At 36.2% G+C, this 16,151-nt stretch overlaps 1 protein-coding gene across 1 annotated transcript in view; it reads right to left on the bottom strand.

Annotated features, from left to right (window-relative positions):
• Window positions 1–1,133: 1,133 nt before the first annotated feature.
• Window positions 1,134–16,151, bottom strand: part of LOC112595147 — a 60,258-nt gene continuing 45,240 nt past the window's right edge. Inside the window, exons 4-23 of the mRNA XM_025340244.1 lie at window positions 15,361–15,630; window positions 15,051–15,242; window positions 14,467–14,927; window positions 14,181–14,331; window positions 13,828–14,104; window positions 13,374–13,738; window positions 12,688–13,281; window positions 11,846–12,193; window positions 11,600–11,765; window positions 11,225–11,433; window positions 10,779–11,156; window positions 9,277–9,765; window positions 8,097–8,108; window positions 7,732–7,923; window positions 7,308–7,413; window positions 6,329–6,891; window positions 4,235–4,356; window positions 3,320–3,961; window positions 2,270–3,067; window positions 1,134–1,250 (exon numbers count right to left, since the gene is read on the bottom strand). Coding sequence (XP_025196029.1) covers window positions 1,134–1,250; window positions 2,270–3,067; window positions 3,320–3,961; window positions 4,235–4,356; window positions 6,329–6,891; window positions 7,308–7,413; window positions 7,732–7,923; window positions 8,097–8,108; window positions 9,277–9,765; window positions 10,779–11,156; window positions 11,225–11,433; window positions 11,600–11,765; window positions 11,846–12,193; window positions 12,688–13,281; window positions 13,374–13,738; window positions 13,828–14,104; window positions 14,181–14,331; window positions 14,467–14,927; window positions 15,051–15,242; window positions 15,361–15,630 — 6,452 coding nt within the window. The remainder of the gene's footprint in view (window positions 1,251–2,269; window positions 3,068–3,319; window positions 3,962–4,234; window positions 4,357–6,328; window positions 6,892–7,307; window positions 7,414–7,731; window positions 7,924–8,096; window positions 8,109–9,276; window positions 9,766–10,778; window positions 11,157–11,224; window positions 11,434–11,599; window positions 11,766–11,845; window positions 12,194–12,687; window positions 13,282–13,373; window positions 13,739–13,827; window positions 14,105–14,180; window positions 14,332–14,466; window positions 14,928–15,050; window positions 15,243–15,360; window positions 15,631–16,151) is intronic.

Below are 16,151 nucleotides of genomic sequence, written 5' to 3'. Positions count from 1 at the left end.
AAAATCATAACAACAATATACGATTATAATAATAATAATAATAATAATAAATGGCACGTACGTAATATTTTTTTACGCTGCGTTGATAAACGAACAATAATATAATCATAACTGTAAATAAAAGCGATAGATCATAATATAATAGGTAACATTAAAATATTTTATACAAAAAGATATGAAATACATCGACAGTAGCTATCATAAATTAATAAGTAGTAATATGATGGTCGATGATCGAAATTCGAAATATACGTAATAATAATATTATGTTGTTCACAGGTATTCGCAAAGGTATGCCTTTAGTAACAGAAAATGTTTTGTATAGATTGTCAACGTGTGTTTAGAAATAATTTGACAGTTTTTCAATAGAAGTATTAGCAGATGAAAACAAAAAATGGTTTTAATACCTACAATAATCCAGTTGGATGTCGTACGCGAAACGACACATTTTTAAGACGTTGATGATAATTTTTGAGTATGTACTAATATAAATGGAGTATTGACCGATATAAAAAGAAATTTTTCAAAACAGACCATCGTTGAACTCTTTCTACGCCAATTATGGTTTAGATCAAATCGAGTGGGTGTTTAAATCGTCATCACGCGTTTGCAGAGGTGTGTGCGAATATTATATTACATGATAATCATGACATGTATATTAAACAATCAGTTAGACATAAGTAAATTATTTATTTTCACATTATTGCCTTTGTAGGTGTATGATATGTGAGAGTCTATGTGTGTGTGTGTGTATGCGAGTGAAAGAACTAAAAACAGTATGTAAATTAATTAATTTTTGTCTTTTGGATAACTGTGAACTTGATTCGATATTTTGTGTGAGAACAATATTTTAATAGGTACACCACAAATTAACGATATACCACTAATTATAAGATTTGACACGGAATTGAAAAACCGTCGTTAATCGATAAAAATGAAAAATCGTAAAGATTAGGTCATTGAGATGTATAATTATATATGCGTCATCACTCTATAATAATGTCCGCTGTAGATACATCGATGCGTCTCATATAATATAATCATCACATAAAATTTGTATCATAAGCCGCGCTCGAGCAGGACATTTATAGGAGACGAAGGCGAGGTCGACGACGATAGCAGGGGGGCGAGTCTCAAGATGATTGTTTGTAATTGATCGGCCCGTAATTGTACATCGTCCGGTAGTCCACGTCGGCATACTCCATGTCGCCATCTTCCGCGTAACCGCTGGCCGCCGGCGGTTTGTAGGGCTAAAAATATACGATACACGACACACGTTATTTCATTGCAATATTGTATGCGCCTACGCTATATGATACTTTTACAAAATTCAATACGGATGAGCGCCGAGCAATCATTATGCCGACGTGCATGGTTTTGGCGTGGAGGTGGGCACGAGGCCGAGTGGGTCACCACACTACAACGGTTAAATATAGCATTACGGCTGATATACGGTCATCGTTCGGCGGACGGCCAGTACACACAGTTGAGGGTAGGGGTGAGGGGGCGGGCGTACGTACGCAGTGTATGCTTGAGCGCGACGACGATTACAATCGTTCCCAACAAGTTAATAAAATTAAAATTAGCCACGATTTGTAGTGTGTTGGTATAGAAACGAACCGGCAATAATATATTATACGGAAGACACCACGTATTAAATATGATATCACGCTGTTGCGGGAGGAGAACTTTCGGACCGGCGACTTCAGGCTGACCGGCGCGACATCTCGTGATATGCGATCTGCACCACAATATTACAACAATATCGGCCTGACGGAAACAATATGTAGACCGACGACAGTAGAACAACACAAATAAGCGGCGATAGATAGAAACGTGCCAACTACGAGTACTCAAGGCAGATGCGTTGTATTGCACGACACGACCGACGACGCGGTGTCTACGTCAATTTCTGCGGCCAACGTCGTGGAACACCACGTTCTTGTTGACGCCGCCGCCGCCGTTCGCCGGCACCTGCTGCTGCTGCTGCTGTGGTACTGTTGCGTGCGCCACCGCCGCGGCGGTCGCCGGCCGTCGATTGTCCGGCGCACGTCACTTTTCTGTCGCACGGTGGTGCAGATCCAATTCGGCCGCGGTGCGGCCGCGACATCCGGCCTGTCGGACAACGGCTGCGGCGACGGCGGGTCGATCGTCGCCGACGTCCGCCGCGTAGTCGGTAGCGGCCGCAGGCTGCAGCCCAGTCCGCGTCGTCGTCGGTTCGACGGCCACCCGCCGCCGCCGACGCCCGCCCGGCGCCGGCGGTTCGCACGGCGCCACGACCGCGCCAGCCGTGGCGAGTGTTCGTGGAAAACGTTTCCGGCGGACGCCCCCCGCCGCAGTACGACGGCCGTTGCTGCGACTGCCGCAGCTTGGACTGTTGCTGTCGCGTGTCCATGCTGGCGTACACGTCTGCGGCGTAGTATCCGACGCCGGACACGGTGTTGTAATTGCTGGTGATGCCGGTCGACTGGGCGGCCGGTCCGTCGGCGTTGCTGCGTCTTCTGTTGCCGTGCGGTTGCTGTTGGCTGTGGTGGTGGAGGTACTGTTGCAGGTGTTGGCTGCTGCCGCCGCCGGTGTAGTAGTGATCGGTCAACGGACCTCCGCCGTCTAAGATTTGCTGGTTGCCGCGGCGACGTCTTCCCACGGTACCGCCGGCGATCATCGACTTGCAGATCTTGTCGCCGTCGCCACCGATCCCGTCGCCGCGGTTGACGACGTCGTCGTCGTCGTCGTCGTCTACCAAGTACCGGCCGACCGCGTTTTGCAGCTGTTGGTGTTTCTGAGACTTTTGGTACACGTCTTCCCGACCCGAGCCGGCGGTCATCTCGAACTGCGTCATTTCGATGGACTGTTGCTGTTGCTGTTGGTGTTGCTGCTGCTGCTGTTGTTGTTGTTGTTGCTGACGATGGTGAACGACGCCGCCGCCGACGGTCGAGTATCCGGACGTGAGGGCTGTCGCAGTCGCATCGTCCGCGGTCACCCGGTGGTACAACAGTTGGTGCTGTTGCTGTATTTGCATGCGGTAAAACTCGTCCAAGCTCCGAGCTCCTATCCCGACTCCAGTTAACTGTTAATCACACACACACGCACGCACACACCCAATCGCGTTGTTAGTAAATTTTTTCATGTTAGTGTCGTTTCGCAAGCATTTTATAAAAATCAAAATAAAAAATATACTACAAATTAGATACAAATATATTATCATTGTTCTAATAATACGGACACGGGTGGTAGAAGCGGGGCCGATATGGGAGAGGGCGAGTGGACGCGACTATACTAAATCTACCGGCCGGTGGGGTCCACCGATATGGGTACATACCTTGTTGCTGCCGATCACGCTACCGTCATTGCCATTCAATAGCTGCTGCAGGTTCTCGTAAGTGTCGCGGCGGGACAACGACGGCGGCGCCACAGAGGCGGACGGCACGCGCGTCCTGGGCGCCGGTTTGGGAAACGTCGATGCGGAAAACGCGTCTTTCCGTTTGTCGCCACGGTCCACGGTCACCACCGACGCTTTCGTCTTGTCGTCGCCTGCGACGCCGCTGTCGTTGTTGTTATCGTCTTGGTGCCCTCGCCGATCGTCGCGGACGGTCGACCGACCGATCGTCGGTTTGGCGACGACCGGCTTATCGCTATCGCCCGTGCCCACGGTTCTCATCGACCGGAACTGCCGATCGCGTCGCTGCCACGCGGTCGCGGTCGGGTCGTGGTTCGGCCTTTTCAACGAGTTGAACCGAACGGCGGCCGTCGGACGTCCGCCGCCGACGACCGCGTCCGGCTCGGGAACCGCGGACCGGCGCAACAGTGACACGTATCCGCCGTTCGGTGACCGGTGGATTAACGACGGCGACGGCGACAGCGACGCGTCCGCTGGCGGCAAGGGCAACGGCGGCTTGCTGATGGCGCGGCCGACCGCGTTTCCGGTACCGTTGCTTACTGTAGGCGGTTGAAGCGCAGACGACTGAGTTTTAATCGACGAACAGGCGCGGATGATTGGCAGGGGTTAAATCATAATATTGACAACGCATACACGGAACAAAACAAAAAAACAAAAACAAAACAAATAAAAACAAAGCGAAAACGACAAAAAATTAAGTGCATGCTCGATCTATATAGATATAAGTTTATGAGATAATGAAGCGTGTTGTGTAATATTACATTATTATAAAACTCAAAACGAAATAAAATAATAATAATATAATATGCTGTTACTGTTAAACCGATGATGACTAACCTGATTGGGCGGTGGTCGCATTCCATGGAATGGCAAGTTCTCGTAGAACGCGGCTTTCGATTCACCCGCCGCTCCCAAGTTGGATTCGTTGTCCTGTTGTTGACCGGCTCCGCCCCGTGAATCTAAACAGTAAATAACGGAAAATCAATTATTTAAATACGATCACATTGTTATATGTAATGTGTGTAGCTTGTCTAACTCTGCACTGATGTTAAGAATTCAGTATGTTTTGGCGTAATACCTAATAGTTACGATGTTATACGTTATATTATTTGTCCGAGGGCGAGGTGTTATTTCTCGAGGACATAATATATGTATCTTTGACACGACTGAGGATTTGTGCACTGTTGCAAGAGGTTTTTTGTTATATCAATAAAAATAAAAGTCTGGTTAAAGTCTTAAATATAGTTTAAGAAATTTTTATTAGTATATACCTTTTACTAAATGGTTTAAAGTTAATAACTTATGAGTAATGAATATATGCTGTTTGCGTTCACTTGTGTTGAAATAGTCAAACTAACTTCATGTTATAATTTTAATAATACATGATAATTTAGAAAAATTGTCATGATTACATATTATAATATTCCTGTTAATTCTATAAAATACACTATAGTGTGTGTTTAATGTTTATTGATTTATATAAAGGTTTAATACTTTAATAAATGTCGAAACATTTTAATTAATAGTGTTTAAATACTTAAAATGATAGTTACAAAACTTTTTTCAAACACTTTTACTGTCGAGAATTTAGTAATATGTACCATAGGTGTATATAAGTCCAATAAGATATTGGTTTATATATCGAAAACTAAAATTGTTATTATCAGGTATTTCATTGTGCTTTTGGTAATAATTTTGTGAACCGTGAAATTAAATTCCAGTCGGATAGGTATAGGTAAAAGATCATGTTGTGTGCTACGAGTATTTTTATTTACTTATTTTTCAAGAATGACTATCTAAATGGAATTAAATTATTACTTAATACACTATATAATTATGTATATTATATTATGATAACTTATGAATTTTGAACAAAACATTATGGTTATAATTTATACAATTATTTAGCAATGAATTATTCATAAAATATAATGTGGTTATTTTATACTAGTACGAGTATAATGAGTATATATAAATTGAAATTGAAATATTTTATTTTTTTGCATAAAAAAAGTATTTTAAATATAAATACAAAGTGTACTTGAGTAGTGATTTTAGTATAAAAGTGTTCAAAGTAAATCCATCCTCTGATGTTTTATACACTATAAAAATTGCGAGTTTGATGTGTTAAGTCTTTAATTCCATAAACCTTTTGTCTGGACGAGTTGATTATTATGTTAAGTATTTTAATGCATACAATGACTAAATAATACTTGCATGCTTGTTGTCGGTAAATACATTTATAAGTATCCACCGGTAGCTCGTATCGATTATTAAAAAACAAAATTACATACATCACACAAATATTTTAAAAACAACATCTACATTTTACATATAACATATAACATATAACACACTATAAAACTTAATGAATATACACCAACATTTTAGCATCTATTTCATCTGTAAACAAAAAGCATAACGTTCAAAGTTGATTTTTCTAATTTTTCAGAATAGAAACGAAAAACAGAAATGTGAATTGTTAACCTTTAAAACATGTAAATTCTACTTTTATAAGATTTATTCTTTTTCATTTGTTTCATTTTAATAATCAATAATGTAACAAAACGGGACTTACTTCAAATGTAAAAAAATATTTACGAAATTATGTTACAAACAAAAATACGTGGAATATATTTTAAGAACGATAGTTGTCGAAATCCTCATTTCTCATAAAAATTGAACTTGCGTCTTTATAATGCACAATTTTATTTTTATACTGTTGCATTGAGAAATCCTACTGTTTTTTAATCGAGTCCCTCTTATACGCATATTTTATTCACGAAAAACTATTTCCTTAAAGACAAATCGGCCGTCGATCGTTACCGATCTCGTACAATACCTACATAATGTATATAATTATTCTACTATTAATATTTCCAATATGGTTTTAAACCCCGTGTGTTATCGTATACGCAGTAGTTTTTCTACCTGTCGTAGAAGGATATCTGCCCGCGCCGGTGTCCGAGCTCTGTCGGACAGGTGGCGCGGGAGGAGGTGACGTGGGTGACGGTTTTTTTGGCACCAAATTATTATTAGATCCGATCATCATGCGACGTATGCGAGCTGCGCGTGCCGATTGCGTCTCGTTGGCCAACATCATGGACTCAATCGCCGGCGGTTTTCCTTTACCAGTATGGTTTTTTTTCGACTTATGTTTATCACTACCTCCGTCAGCAATGGTTTTGTTTGTGGATCCGTCCCCACTGCCGCTGTCCGCGGTGTCGCCAGTTGTCGGTTGACAGTGAGCAATAGCCGACTGCGACTTGAGCAGTTGCTGTTTTGAATGGACCAACACACCCGGCTTGAGCGGCCATTTTCCGACGACGCTCGTGGCGGAAACGGTCCGCTGACTGGAAAACGATTGCGAATGATCGTCGTCATATCCGGGCGGGGGCTTAGGGTTGCTTGGAACATTCGCCGGTTGATCTGTGCACTGCTGTGCAGCCGCTGGATTGGCACCGGAAATCGATGACGTGGCACTCCCTTCGGGACTATAATAGTAATCGTTACAAGGCCGTTCGACAGGGTTGTGTTATCTTATATCTTTTAGCGAGGTTTAAGAAAACCAGTAGCTGATTGTAGCGTGTTTGCGATAGAACAATTTTGTATAATGTAAATGTATAATAGTAAAGATTTCTCCCCAAGCAAACAAGTCACAGCGATAAATAAGAAGAGTAAAACAAAAATAGCCGTCGTAGATAAAAAATAAAAATAATAATAAAAAATAAATTTCAGAAAAAATGCGTACAGAATAATAAGTATATGTACCATCACCACTATCACCATTATCAAATACGTCCCGAAACAGGAAAAACAATAATTATGAGAGAAGTGCATTTGAGTGCTAGCGCGCGTACCAATAATAATAATGGTCAACGGTCATTGCTCGTAACCGTACAATACTCACTTTTGTCGCACTTTCGATATGTTTAATAGCAAGCCACGGCCTCGGTGCCGGCGCCAAACGACTGGTACCCTATACGCCGTCAGTGTAGGGTATTTTTGTTTAACATCTAAATTTTGAAAACAAAAACGGAACACACAATAAAAGCTGTACCTACTAAAACGATAAGTCACAAATACATAAAATATGTCTACTACGTAAAATAATACAGACAGAACATTACGCACTAATATAACATTACTAACACTATAATAATTATAATGTCACTACATCCGCACAGTATGCATTATTAGTTGGTATGCATTTTTTATATGTTCACATGCCGTTCTCAAAGTATTTTATTATCGGTTTATAACATTTTAATAATGTTATAATGACGTATATACATATTATCGTATACGTTTTGTTGAACGTGTATGAAACTTACATTTCTGACGTCCTCCCGACACTCCGTTGCCCGGTTTAATGTAACGGTTCTTACAAACGAACAGCAACAGGATAACAATGACAATGATGACGATAAGTAGCAAAATCACAACCAAGGCCACCAAGACGACCATCACTGGTAACCCACCCAAACCTATGGCTGCCAACAACTGTTTCCACCACGGAGCGTCACCTGTTACATACACGCGTACAAGTAAATTAATTTTATCTACATTTTCGATGTCAACAATAATAATATGTGAAAATATAAAAATAATGAAAATATATATAATTATATTATGAATTATTATCACCTATATTCTACTATCAATATACTATAATAGTTTAAGAGATATAGACACTTACTTTCCCTGACAGCTAATAAAAATAAAAATAAATTAAAACATTACTATAAATAATAAATAAATTAATCAAAATTTTAACTTTCAGGTGCATGATATAATAATTCATAAATTATGTTAAATGCGTTAAAAATATCAACACGATGACATGACATTGATCATGCGTAAATGTTTATTATATAAATTATCTTATTAACTTAGATTTTTACTTCACGTCAAATCTGTCTCCAAAACTACATATTTATGAAATCTATTATAAGTATTTTAAATTCTCTTATATCATAAAATTCTCCGAGTTAAAATTGGACTGTTCGTAAAAGATCCGTACTCTAAACTAAATAACAAATTCATCAATTATCTATAGATTCTCTAATGGATTAAAGTATTCAACACAAGTTCTTATAATATGTTGCTTACATGTCCCTTCTCCTACGCTTGATCTTAAATCTATTCGTAAGGTTTTTAATTTATCCAACCTCACTAATCGAAGACATATTGCGAATAATATTAATTTTTATAAAACTTTTGTCTAATTCAATTGATTATCTTTCCCTCTACTCACAAATAACTTTTAAAGTTCCACATCATCATACTAAAGTGAACTAAACACGTTCCTCACTGCTTTATTCCATTTTTTTCGTTGAATTATTTATGTACTCGTAACTCTTCCTCTCTATCAGTATTCAGTGTATATGTCTTGCTATGCTAATTAAGACCATACCTATCTCTAATAATGTATAAAATTTTCAATAACTAAAACTACTGATATTTTACTAAGTCTTTATTTTATATTATGAAATCTACTTAATTATTGTAAATATCAAATGGTGTATTAGAATTCAATGTTTTTAAGCCCTGACGTGTATTATTATAAAATAAATTAAATATAAATAAAAATTGAATCAATAAATAATAAAGACTTATTTTTAAATAAATAGAAATATTTTAAAATACTTTTAGAAAGTAACTTATGATTTTTATTGTTATTATTAAAAGGAATTTATAGTTTTTTTATTTTAATATTGATTTAAATTATACATATTTATATTAAAATGCGTCCATTTTCAACTATTTTTATTTTTAAATACCATATATATATATATATTATATTACTACTTAGATTTGCACCTGATAAGTTAAATTAGTTATTAATTGTTTAATGATTAATGAAAAGCATTTATTACCTTGAACTTGAATGCTACACCGGTCTGTTCCTACAGTGTTGTTTACAGTACATACATATGTCCTGACACCTTCTGATGCACCGTTGTTTGGTATATTGTCGGTGCCCCTTCCTTCGTCATCCTCGTTGTTGCTCACTTCTAGTCTATCTTGTAATATTAATATGCTTCGGTTATAACTTCCCATATTATCCATTTCGTTTGATCCGCTGTTGCCTGATGATCCCATTGATACGGTGATGACTCTCTCAGTAGCAGGAGAATCAGATGTCAAAGATGTTGACGTATCATTCTGGCGACCTGAGTTTCTTATGGTCCACGTATATTGTACCTGGCCTGGATTTGCAGTAGCTGTACACACCAGTATTCTTTTTTCACCAGATGATGAAGACAAAAATTCCTCTAATTCCGAAGATTGATCTGTCAAACTAGCTGATGATTCCTGTTTTAATTGATCAACGGTTATCATCCTAAGCTGACAGCTAGGCTTATCTATAAAAACAATTTTAATAATCGATTTAGAAGCGAAACAGAAAAGTTTCTAATTTGATATATGAATATGTCATCAATATTTATTTAAATATATATATATATATATATATATATTTATATTTGTGTCATCATACGTAACAACTTTATATCATATCACTAATATTCATTAAAAATAAATTATTAATTAATTGAAAATGTTTATATTAAATTATTGACATTTAATTTTCATTTATACATAAATATATTAATGAATATCGAACAAATGTATTAAACATATGTTTATTTTTTCATTATATAAACTATTATTAATAGAATAAACTTCGTGAATAAAATATTTAAGCTAATCTGAACTTTGCGATTGGCACCTACCTAATACAGGAATAACAACAAATATATTTTACACATACCATTTTTAATACTATATCATAAAAATAATGTATATTTATATATTTTAAATTAAATATTAATACTACAGAAATTTTAATTTTCAAAATGAAACATGAACACTTTTACAATGTGATAACAGTGATTCACACACTAATAATAGCTAAACTAATTTATCTCTGCATTGAAATAATAACTGTGGTGGATTTTGGAATAAGTTTCAATAAGCTACCAGGTACATGTTTACAGAGGTCACAGGTTAAGAAGTCTAAAAAGTGAAATATCGATAATGCTAGAGATTAGAGATGATAGAACGTCATAACAACAATAAATTTAATATGTATATTTTTACAACTTACCACTGGTGTATGCCATTAGAAAAAAACTAAGCACCCCATAATTTTCTTAGTGGTTTTATTTTTAAATTTTCTAGTAACAAATTATTCATTTATAATACGGAAATTAAAATATTGAGTTATTATTTATTTTTAATTATTTGTATACAATTTTAAAAATGACTAAGTTCTTCAAAAATGTTGTCTTTGGTTGTGTCTATGATTATAACTTTCGTATCTCAATATTATATTATTTTGATACGTCTTTTAATATGCTTAAGTGATTTCACTCACACATAACGTCCAGATAAGTGTATGCAGTTTCGTTTCCATGTGTGTTGCGAGCCACGCAGGCATAATAACCAGATTGTTGCCTACTCACAGCTGAGTTCAACACCAACTGTTGGTTATTAATTTGACCACCACTGCTTCCGGAGCCACCGCTGACACCGCTGTTTCCAGTATTGACGATCGAAGAGAGTCTTTGCTGCGAAGACGATTGGGTCGACTGGGACGAATTTCCTTGCATGTTCCAATTGTTCGTGTTGGCGATGTAACGCCACTCGAAAGTGGGCTGAGGGCGGCCCTCGGCGTGGCAAAACACTTTTTCTGGTATGTTACCTTCGCTGACATGCACAACCGTTTTGGAGACAGTCATATTACCAGGAGGATCTAAAATTTAGATACGGAGATTATTAATACTTCATCAACATGCATGCGACCTTAAATGCTCAGCTTACATTCAACAGAGAAATTCATTATCGATTCTGATACCGGTGGACCGACTTCATTGCCACTGCTCCGGCAACTGTATTCCGTGGAATCTGTTATGGGATCCAAACCGCGACCGCCTGGCCAGTTATCCATGCGCCATATCAACGTGCTGCGCACCGCTTCGAAATCGTTTTTCAACCGTTCCGCTGGTAAATATTCCGTCAGTATTGAATATCTGCAATAATAGTCATCCAATTTAAAAAATATATATGCATATTTTTCTCGACTAAGTTCTTTAAAATAAAAGTAAAGATTCAAATCTTATGTAACTACACAATATTTAGCAAAATACTATTTTTTTTTTAAGCATACATAAATTATAAAATGTAAGATTTTTATACCTCTCTTTGTCCATAGGATTGTTTATTGGATCGATAAGGACACCACGGCGTAACCAGTTCACGGAGCAATGAGGATAACATTCAACAGTGCATGATGCATTCACGTGTGTTGCATTAAATGCAACTCCTAAGTATTGTGGAGGCCCAGTGATGTAATTTGGTGGAGCTACAAATAATAAAAATATTTAATGTATAATTTATTTTTGTTTGGATGATTTTATCCATCAAATATTTTAGTTATCTTACCGAAAACTTCAATGTATACGGGCTCGGAATATGTGACACCGCCTTCGTTGTAAGCGGAACAGGTGAAATTAGCACGAGTTTCTAATGAAACATGATCGACAAACCATTCAGGGTTGAAATTTCCTCCGCCATTATTTCCATTAGCGCCAATACTAATTCCGGTTCCAGAATTTATGCTAGGGTTTATTCCTTGATTTTGGTGGTAAAATGGATGTCCGTCGCGAAACCATGAGTAACGAGTAGGATGTTGTGGCCGACCAAGATATTGAGCATTGCATCGCAAGGTTACGTTCCTTCCTTTTATGACCCGTCGTGGACTAAACTCCAATGTCACCGGTCCCGGAGCAACTATTCAATTTAAAAACATTTATTTATTATAAAAAAAATAAAATATGATATATATATATATTAAAATTTTAACATCTACGTCATAATATCATTGTCGGTTACAATAAAAATATATTAACTATTCATTAAGTGATTACAATTAAGATATAATATACCTAATATTTTAATTCATTATTTTTAATAATTTAATCGACAAAATTAATATTTTACATTCTCGAGATAATACCCATTATGTTAATTTGTATGACAATTTATAAATAAAATATCATTATTTAAATGTTTTTATTAATTTATAAAAATTATACTAAAATATAGTTAAGAATTTTGTGAATTTGATTTAAATCGTTATTTATGATGTATCAAGATTCTACTGTAAGAAAAAATTAATTAGATTATTAAAATGCAGCTTTTTTTATGTGATATTAAATTGGAACATTTTTTAAATAAATATTAGTAAATGTATAAGTATAGAATAAAAATTTAAGTAAGCTTACAATATACGATAAGTGGTGTCTGATCAGACATCGGAGTAAGAAGACCAGCAGCATTCCGCGCTCGACATGAATAATTTCCATGAATATTTTTCGTCACATTAACTAAAATAAGTTCTCTATCAGTGCACACCACTTTCTTTTGCTTTTTATTGCGTCTCCTTGTGTCATTATCAACAGCATATGAGTCATATTCTCCCACTCCATGTGGTTCACTAGTTTCATAGTTAAAGTTCATGGCATTATTTTCATCATTATTATCTGTATCGAAATCGTTCTCTCCATCTTCTTCTTCTACAAAAATATCACTACTATCCGGTGATCTAGTACAGTTTGGTAACTGCATTTGTACGCCGTTCCAATACCAATGAACAGATGTTAAGTTCAAAGACGGATCGCTGTTGATATCTTCAATATTTTGCTGATCTTCTTCTAATTGTACAGCACATCGGAGTGTAACGTTGCGATGTTCCGATTCTAATACAATTGGATTTGATCCAACCATATTATTGTTGATACTGCTACTCACTGTTGATGAAGTTTGATTTTCGTCGAGTGAATCGTCTAAGATAACGTGCAATTTTACCTTAGGTGTATCTGTAATGAATGTAACAAATTAAAATATTACAATATTTATTTAATTTTAAAAACTCAAAAGCAAATATTTTATATTATATTATCATACGTACATTGAACACGAACGTTTGCAAAATTTGTAGAATTGGCTGCTCCAACTGAATTTCTTACTCGACATTCATAACGTCCTGAGTCGGAACGTGTTAACTTCCTAACCACTAATACAGTTGCGTCTTCACCATTACCATCTCCATGAATGCCTCCATTTCCATTGACCGATCCTTTAACTCGAGCATATTTTGCGATATTTCCCATAGAGTTCGAGCGAAATCTAGAATTAGCACCGTTTGACGACCCTGATACCGTACCCGTGCCTGTAGCTGGTGTAACTGCTGCATATGACGATGCTGATGATCCGTAATTTGGCGAAGATGATTCGTCTTCGTCAACTAATTGTAACTCAATGCCATCTCGATACCTATAAAAATTCCATAATTTAGTTAAGTTATTAGCAAATTTTATTTTCCTCTTCGTGGGATATTGCCTTTTTTATAAATAAATATTTACCATTTAACAGGAGTTCGGAGTTTATCCGGATTAGCGTGGTATGCACAGAGCAGCCTTAATTCTTTGGTTTCATTAACCACCACAGTATATAGAGTTGTTTGATAGTATGATCCGTCATAAGTGTCTTTGGATGCATCAATTATTATTGGGTTGATATTATTGCCATTATCAACTCCTCCTTTACGTTGTTGACCTATATCGTTTTTTATTTCATCCTCTACAATTGCACCAGAATTTTCTCCGTCAGTGATGGGTACTACCCAAGCAGTTGGTACATCTGAAAATAGAAATTTAATTGTTTAAACGTTTTCCAAAACGACAGAATCGAATAAAGTTCTATTAGATTTACTTACATTTTACTCGGATTGTCATGTTTACAGTGAGAGGTTGATTCGGTGATGAACCGACGTTATTGAATGCGTCACACCGCAAAATGGAACCGTCTTGTTGGCGATGAAGTTGTGACATTGATAATTGGCTGTGTGTATCTCGAGTACCATCAGCCTGTAGAGAAATTTCCCCAATAAGTATTCTTATTTACAGTAGCTTAAGTAATTACGTTGAAATATTGAAGAAAATTTAAAATAAAAATTATACTAATTATGTTTTTATTTTCTCTAATTTTTACATGTTTCTTACTTGATACTCAGTATGCTGCGCTATTTCTACAGGACCTATAATTTCTGCTCCACCTTCCATACGTCGCTGTTCCGATATCAAATAATCACTGGGAGACCTAGCTGTAGAACCTCCGTTTTGCTGGCTGTTTCCTAACATAACGGGTGCGCCGTGCTTCGACGATTGAGCGGTAGGTGCATGAATATTTTGTTCATTTCTTATTCCATTTCCGTAATCATTGTCGTCATCATTTTCTTGATCCTTATAATAATAATACCACGTCACGTTCGCTTGAGGACGGGCTCCACGTGCCGCGCACCGAATTACTAACGGTTGGCCCTCTGTAGTTTCAGCATAAACTACTTCTTCGGAATTTCTATCATGTTCGCTATTTTGAGACTTATTACGATCGTCGACTTTAGAAACCGTAGTTACTGTGGTGCCTGATGATGATGTGGACATTTCAACTGAATATGGACTTACTGAAAAATGTATGTAAAAATATTATATATTATGTATTTTCATCGTCGTCTAAGGAATACTAAATTATAATATTATCATTTATCCTAATGGTTTACTCTTTATTTTAAGTATAATATTCTTACCGTTTACAGTGACTTCGACATTAGATGTTAGAATTGGTGACGAATCAGTTGCTGTTTTTACTCTACATTCATATCTACCGTTTGCACCCCTTTTCCCGACAACAGTGAGAACGCTTTGTGCAACCCATAATCCTGAGTACGAGAAAACGTCATCGGACATATCAGAATCCACTTTACGGTATTGATAATCAACTGAAAACGACAAGGGTTTTTACTTAATTATATAATATCGGTATAAAAAATATTATCATTTTATTCAAATTTAATAGAAATAATTAATTTTTACAAGTGTTGAATTAAAATATATTACCTAAATCACTATCATAAATTGGACCACGACTATGTTGCCACCATGTAACTTGGGGTATAGGCCTAGCACGGCCTGCACGACATACCAGACGTATTTTACTTCCTTCATCCACTGGGCCCACGATTGTACCAGATGTTAACTTTTTCATTAAACCAAATTTTGGATCGCTATTTTTATCATCATAAAAATCTGATGAAGGATCGATGTAATTGTGCGCCGAAAGATCACTAGGTTCAACCAATGTACCAACACTGATAGATTCAGGGTCAGCTATAAAAAAAAAAAAATTAAAATTAATAACATCAATAATTCTAAACATTTTTAATTAATTTATAATTCACTATTAATTGAATATCAAAAATGTTTGATAAGCTTAAAATTTATAGCATTAAATTAAATATTATTTTTTATTCATATTCTTTTATAATTCGATATATGTATTCGCTTTCTTTTTAATTAAGTAACGTACAATTTGTATAGTTAATTTAAAAAATGTAATGACATTTTTAATGGTGACCATATAATTATACTTTTATGGGTAAACTTAAGTATAAGACTAATCAAATTAATATTGTAAAGTAGGTATATTATAGTATATACTATAATATTTATCTTTATAAAAATAAAGTATATTATTAATAGTTAATATTTACCAATTAAAATTAAAATTATTCAAAAAGAAAATTTGTTTTCAAGTTTTTAATCAAACGGTAGTGCATTGCATGTATTTTTTAAACTCAAATACGGATATTAAAAACTTCAGTAAATCAAAACCAATTATTTATACCATT

This window comes from Melanaphis sacchari, unplaced genomic scaffold, assembly GCF_002803265.2.
Source record: "Melanaphis sacchari strain LSU unplaced genomic scaffold, SCAv2.0 Contig25_pilon_pilon, whole genome shotgun sequence".
Lineage (NCBI taxonomy): Eukaryota > Metazoa > Arthropoda > Insecta > Hemiptera > Aphididae > Melanaphis > Melanaphis sacchari.
Note: the sequence above shows the minus strand (reverse complement) of the source record. Positions and strands in the feature narration are given on the sequence as shown.